Genomic DNA, 7,477 nt, shown 5'->3' with positions numbered 1-7,477 from the left:
CTCCGACCAAATCCTTGCACAGCTCCTCTGGACTGCATGCCTTGGCCTCCACACATTTTAACAGTCAGTCCTGCAAACTGAATCCTGGTGTGTTGCAGTTCGTGGGGTCACAAAAAGCTGGACACAACTTGGCGACTGAACAGCAGCCACCACCACCTGCAAACTCAAACGCGCTGATTTCCAAAGTCAAGGACTTTGAATATTAGAAGCATACACAGAAAGTCTTTTCAGTGAAGCATCATCTTTTCTTCCCCTGCTCATTTACTTGGGGAATTTAAGGTTTCTCACCGGGGCCTGAAATGGTTCAGGTCCAGACTGACATTTCAGCCATGTCTTGGGCACCATGTGTTTGTGTATATGAATGATTCCTGACTTATTAAATTTCTTCCAGTGCATGCATCCTAGCAGAAGATAGCCCAGCAGGCCTTGAGTCCCGCTGCTGCTTCACTTCACCTCATGAATATTCAGAAGCTGCAGTCATTGAGGACTCAGGTGGCAAAAATAGTAAGGTGATTGAAGTGCATATGAACGCTGAGTCCACGTTGCCGCGACTCGGAACCCCTGACCGTAGCGCAGATTTTCTGTGACCCTCGGACCTCAGGAGGGGAGAGTCCTGGGGAACCCCTCTGAATCAGGCATCTGTTCCTTACACCAACATGCTCATGGCCTGCTGTATGATGTGTTGTAATCAGCATGTTGTTTTTAAAAGACAACAGGCCCTTCTGTGAATCCTCCCCCACAAAATGCATTTAGGCTGATAGTTGAGCATAAAGGCCTCACTGTGGAGATGAGCAATGCATGCATTGTTTTCTCCATCATGCAGTCAGGATCTCTACAGCAAAATCGAGTGTCTTTTGTAAAGTCTTATTTTATATATTTTGTCACCATCAGCAGTTACACTGGAGTAGGAACCGCTCCATTCTCTTATGGGTTAAATTCTGCTCTGTGCAGACCTAGTGGTGATGTATAAATTGCAGCCCTGCCTTTTTTCCGAAGGATTCTAAAATAGGTTTTCAGAATTAGTGCTGGATTTTTGCTCCTGCATGTGCGGTGACTCTTGATATTCTCCCTTCAGAGAAGCATCCTTTGCAGCATTCCCCCTTCCGAGGAATCACTTAGACACTTCCAGCTGGTGGCAGGGGATACAGCCATAATACAGCTTCCTGTGTCCCAGCTGTCTTTTTCACTACGGTAAATGCATTACGATGGCTGCACTCTCGTGTAAAGGTTCAGGTACAGGGAGGTGTAGGATGAAGTCTGGAAACCGTCGTTGGGGTTTTTAAAGCTTTGGCTTCTCCAGCATCTTGGCATTTTGAATGTCTTCCTGCGTGGAGTTCAAGGTTTCTCTCCAGTGATTGGAATGCTGCTGGAAGCCTGATTAAAGGTGCCTGAGGATCTCACCTTCTACCAGGAAGCCCTGCGTGCTTGAGAGGGTCCTTTTCAATGCATTATGGCTCATGCGGCCTCCCAATTAAAGAAAAACCGGGATTTAGAAATCAATGCTGAAGAAGAGACAGAGAAAAAAAGGAAACACCGCAAACGGTCCCGGGATCGGAAGAAAAAGGTAGCTATGTATGCCAGTGCATAGATCTTGCCTGGATCCTTTATGTTTTAATCTCCTCTTGGCATCTGTGAGAAGCTTTTGGGGCTATTTTTACATGTGCTGTAGAATGTAAATTGGGTGTGTAAGTTGGGTGTGTAAATTGGGAACAGATGATAGAAACCCTGTGGGAGACCACGGGTGTAGGGTGGACAAGGCAGGGGAAGATTTATCCCTTGTAGGGGGATTGCAGTGCTGATGCGGAAGGTTTGCACTTTACATAGGCATGGGCATGCTTCCATGACATGGAAAGGTGTTGCAAGGGAGTTCAAAGTAGTTTCTTTCCAGCCCAGTCAAGGTTAAATGCACTGCGGTGACTTAGAATTGAGGGAGAGACCGGAGAAGCAGCCTTTGTACTTCTTACAGTTCTGTCTCATGGAAAAGGAGCTTTTGTGCTAGAACTGTGTCACACGTGTGCATTTCTCAGGCAGATCTGTGACCTTAAAGACGTAACAGTAAAGTCATTTCCTGCTTTGCTTTTTGGTTCCTTCTTTCCCTCTGACTCTCAGTTTCACAAGGTACTTCCTAGGTAGGCTGTGCAATGGAAATAAGCTGCTGGAAATAACTTTTCTTTTGTTAAATACTGCTGAAAGCACAGAGGTTTGTCTTTCTCTGCTGAATGAGAGTGATATCCTGAATGCAGGAATTCCCATGACAAGGCAGGGACTTCAGCACTGATTGCTTTAGATCCGAGCATGGGCATTGATCATCCCCTACTGATACTCTAATGCAGGGGAGCAAATAAGAGGAATATTCTGGGTCACTGGTGTTTAATTACAACCTGAGAGTGCTTACCTTTTGGGGGCTGTGCCCTTAAATATGAATCCTAGATACCGATTTGGTGAGTGAGGCCCAAAACCACCTTTCTTCCATGACAGTTCATAAAAATGGACTATAACTCTGTGATCTGAATACGGAAGTCAGGTCATAAAGCATTTTTATGTCTCTTTGTGAGAATTCCCAAGGGAAAGATCATCTTAATTTGCTCTGAGCAGTGATGCACGTGCCTTGCAAATGACATGCAGATTTCATCCACCACATGTACCTTCCTTCAGGAGTGATCATGAATATTTTCAGGGCCTTTGCCGTTTTCCTCCAAGAGAAGGTCTAGAGAAACCTCTTTGCCTTTTGTTACTGGCAGACTTTCTGAGACTGAGTTCAGAGAGTTGCGGTGGTTCTGCCACACGACATTAAATATAGGTGTTTCCTGCTTCAGGGTTCTCGCAAAAAAACTTCTTGAACATATTTTCACAGAAGTACAGACTTAAGTTAGGAAATTCTCAGAAGGTGTATTTCAGAGCCTCACACAGCAGAGTTGTTATGAAATTGCCTTGTTTTGCTAGGTTCTGGTCTGATTTTATGAAAGTTAGGCTTGTCTGCGGGTCGGTCACTATACTTTGACCTCTGTATGCACATTGCCCTCCTCCACCCACACAACGTGATGAACTGGCTTCTGAGAAACACAGGGACAGGAACGTAAATTTACATGACGATATGCTTTCATCATTAATGTCAGTGTTCTGTGTGAGAGTTGCTAGCTGAACAAGGCTTATGGCCAGCCGTGTCCTGGGGGAGCAGTGACAGGTCTGCTGCCTTGTGCCTGCTCCCCTGTTTGACTCGGAAGCAAAGCAGGAAGGGGTGAACCAAAGGGGTTTCTGGCTCACTGAGCTGAAGCAAATGCTTCGTGGATCAAAATGCTTAGTACAACAGAGTCTGTCCAATGTAAATCTCTTAGCAACCAGAAGGGAACATGGAGAAATATCAATATCGCTATTGTCAGTGTGCAGGCACATTTAAATGTTTTGTTCTCAGGGCACTCACAGAGGAGATCCAGAAAGGGGCTCATGGGTAACACTTGCATTGCTCTTGTGCTTTTTAATTCATAATACAGTATAGTATGTATAGTCCCCATCAAAGGTGCATGTATCGCCAAAGATTTAATATTCATAGCCAAATGATTGCATGGACCACTTCTATGTGCAAAGTTAAGGTTAAATGACTTTGAAGACATGCTGTATATCTCCTTCCATGACACAGTGTATGTTACACTTATTTTCTACAAAGTGAATTATTTCAACTTTGAGTTTCTTTTTTCCTACCTTTTCCTAAAATCTTAATTAAGGTTTCTGGGCTATTTTGCTCCATGTTGTAGCCCCCTGTCAATTAAAAAGCTGCTTTTAAAGATTTTTCAGGCGGTACTTTTCTGGCGGTCCAGTGGTTAAGACTACACCCTTTCACTGCAGAGGGGTGTAGATTCTACCTCTGGTCAGGCAGCTGGGATCCCACATGCTGTGCAGTGCAACCAAAAAAAAAGTTAACACTGCATTTGCATTTGATGAAAAAAAATACACACACACACACACATATATGGTGGGTTATTTTGGGACTTATTCTCATTCATATGCAGAAATATCCTCTAGGATATTTTAATTACAAAAAGGAATAGTGAGCACTCTCATAAAATCTCAAAATACAAAAGGAAATCTTAAGAGTATCTAGTTTATAAAACAAGGAATTTGATTCATGGTTCCCCTTCAATTCAGGTTTGAGCAAGCCCAAGATGAATCTTTCTTGATTATATGACACAGAATTATACAGTATGCGATATTACTAAGTATTATACTCAAATCATAATATGCATGTAAAATTAATATAGGGTTCACATTTCAAGTTTTTTTAAACATGGTGAGTTGCACATTTGGTCTCTTTTGAATATTGATAACCATGAATAACTGATTACCATGGAACCACCTGGGAAGCCCCTACGAATAAGTAGGAAACTTCTAGGAATTTATGATTAGTTGAATTTTAGTAATGAGGTATTTTATTCTTGGCACAACAACTTTCATCTCAAGTAAAAGAAAATCTTCCTGTTTGCTAAAAGAAGAAATTCATCTAGATGGATGAACACTTACTTAATCCTTTTATCATCTGACTTTAAGAAAAAAAAGTTTCAGTGAGTGTCTAGTGTAAAAGTTTCTTACCCTCACTTCCCATTGCTCTTCCCTGATCTGTTTTTCAGCTTCACTCTCCTTCTCTCCTGATGGGCTTAGGTTGGCAGCAAGTAGGAGGCATGCCAAAGGTAGACAGTGACTTTGGGTGGGTTAGTATTGGATCCATGCCCTTACTGAGCACCTTGCAGGGAGGAACTCTGTATCTCCTGCATTCAGCAGGCTCCCTGGCCCACAGGGTTTGGTCTGGAGAGGGTCCCAGCCACCTTGAACCCACAAGAGTTAGAAATCATGAATGCCCTTCAGCCCCGTACTATCCTTCTTGCCATTGGCTTCTGGTGCTGTGTTACCTGCATGGTTTGCCCGCTCTCCACATTATATTATTAAATTATAAAATACATTTCAATAGTGAGGAATATTAGTATCAAACCTTAATTTAGTCAATATTTTTATGTAGTTTGTATGTATTTACTACATCCTCTCCAAAAAAAGAAAAAAAAAAGAAACAAGCTTTGAGGTGACCCATGGAAATTTATACTTAAAAAAAGGAAACTATGGAATTTCTCTCTCTCTCTCTCTATGAATGACAAAGGAATAATCAGTCAATTAATTCTGTGATTACTGATGTCAAACTCATACAGCTATTCCAGTGGCAAAGCAGGAATGGATGAATATTCATTGCTTTATTTTTGCATTCATGCACTCATTCAGCAAATATTTATTGAATAACTTCTGGCATTAGGCATTATATTCTGTGTTGGAGACAAAGCTAAATGAGGCAGAGTGGCAACAGTACATTACGTTGTACTGTGCTTCCCGGCACAAGGAGGAGGAGGATAAGAGCACCATTAAACACCCTACAAAGAAGGAGCCACAGCGAGACCCCCCCTCCCCCACCAGTTCAACTCAGATGGGCTCACCGAAGGTTCTTGGCATAGCTAAGCCTTGGAGGAGTCAGCGAGATAGACAAACAGAAGGACAGGAATCCCAGGCCAACAGGGATTCAAGTATGAGAGATATTCAGCTGTGTGAGAAACAAACAGTATTTTGGAGAAAAGGGTACATGAGGATATGGCAGAAAAAATGGCTGTAAAAGTAGTCACGGGCCAGGTTATGAAGGTCTTTGTATGCTGTCTTACGGAGCAGGACATTAACCCCTGCTCAAAGGAGAGAGGGACCTGAATGGTTTTAGGGATGATGATAAAGAGAGAAGGCTGAAGAGCTTTCTGGGTTGAGAACCATCCTTCAAGCATCAATGCTGCGGGCATCAGCTGGAAGAGCCTTAGGAAGCACCAGTGGTGATGATGCAGGCATGAGAGATGCTCAGGGTCTGAACCATGGCAGAAATGATGTTGATGGAGAAGGGGGTGTTGCATACAGGAGATATTTGGAGGAAGACTCAATAGAACTTGGCAGTGGACTGTATGTAGGATGTGAGAGGGAGAGATTGGATTCTAGGGTAACTGCCAAGTTTCTGGCTTGAAGCGGAAGATGAAGAATTAAATTTCCTGGGTTCATTTCTTTTCTCCCGGACATTTTCTTGACCTCTTATAAAGTGCACCAAATAGGGTTTTAAATTACCTTTTTAAGGTGGCGGCTCATTTATTCTTCACAACAACCCTATGAGAAAGTATTTCTGTTATTTCCATCTTCCAGATGAGAAAACTGAGGCATGAGCCTTCAGGCTGCTTGCTACCTTAGAGTTCCCACACTAATTAGTGCTAGAGCCAAGATTCCAATTTGGGTAGCCTAAATCTCTAGCTTGTGCTCTTAACTACTACACTATACAGTGTATGTACTTAATATTTTCATAGCTACACATGAAAGTAGGCTTGACTCAGAGAATCTTCTAAGGGATAAGCTATTTTTCTAAACATCTGGAACCTTGAATAATAAGTTTTATATCTCTGAGTACTCCACTATTGTAGTGAGTCTCTTTTTCTTACCCTCTGCAATAGATTTTAATGTTTTACCTTAAGAATTTCTTTCTTTTTAATTTTGAAAAATGAAGTGAAAAATTACAAATACCATAACATCAAACCCTCAAAGACATGTTTCTGTGATAACAGCACATCAGTGTCTTAGGTGCTTGTGGTATACCAGACAATCTGCAGAGTGATTTCTATGGATTATTTCATTTTTTTTCTCACAGCTTTTCTATGAGGCAGGTATTATTTTCATCCCAATTTTTCATAGCTAAAACCAAGGCTTAATGAGACTGAATAACTTGCCTGAGGTCACAAACCTAGTAACTGGAGGGCCTACACTTAAACTTGGGTCATAGGACTTTGGAATCTGTCATTCTGCATTTATTGTAATAGAACTGTAGCATTGTCTTTTAGGTTAAGGCAATTTAAGGATTTGAGAAGAGATTTCAGGGGACCTGATCTCTTGCCATAGAAGGGTGATGCTTCTTGACATTTTACAGACTCTCCCATATCTGGTTATCTGGGTACCGGTGACACCCATGATATAAGATGCCAGGCAGGAGGCTTTTACTGCAGCACCTGTACTTTGGGGAAGAGGACTGTGTAGACCCTTAAGAGGCAAAGGGAACCTGGTCTGTTTTCTGCTCTGCCGAGTCCGTGGTCTTCAGACCTCTAGGGAGCCTGGTTTCGCTCTCAACATACTTGATATCCTGCTCTGAAATTAATTATGTGTCTATATGTGTGTCTCACCCAAGAAACTATGAGCTCCTTGAGGGCAGAGGTGGTATCATACTCACCTACTACCAAACTGGGGCTTTCAGAGTAGGAGGGTGGATAAGAGGGTTGGTGAAAAGTGAGGGAGGGAGAAAGGTGGCAGCTGGATGGACAGATGGATGAGAGGCTGTATCATGCTTAGAAACATGGGCTATAGAGTAAGACTGAGTTCAGGTGCTGACGCTATCACATAGCTGCTGTGTCCTTGGGGATTTATTTAATCT

At 42.5% G+C, this 7,477-nt stretch overlaps 1 protein-coding gene across 2 annotated transcripts in view; it reads left to right on the top strand.

Moving 5' to 3' along the window:
* Window positions 1-842: 842 nt before the first annotated feature.
* Window positions 843-7,477, top strand: part of ANK3 (ankyrin 3) — a 366,464-nt gene continuing 359,829 nt past the window's right edge. Inside the window, exon 1 of one of the 2 annotated variants that reach the window (XM_070470691.1) lies at window positions 843-1,564. In XM_070470691.1, coding sequence (XP_070326792.1) covers window positions 1,451-1,564 — 114 coding nt within the window. In that variant the 5' untranslated portion in view covers window positions 843-1,450. The remainder of the gene's footprint in view (window positions 1,565-7,477) is intronic. The other variant, XM_070470692.1, reaches the window with a different exon arrangement.

Source organism: Odocoileus virginianus, chromosome 7 (genome assembly GCF_023699985.2).
Source record: "Odocoileus virginianus isolate 20LAN1187 ecotype Illinois chromosome 7, Ovbor_1.2, whole genome shotgun sequence".
Lineage (NCBI taxonomy): Eukaryota > Metazoa > Chordata > Mammalia > Artiodactyla > Cervidae > Odocoileus > Odocoileus virginianus.
Note: the sequence above shows the minus strand (reverse complement) of the source record. Positions and strands in the feature narration are given on the sequence as shown.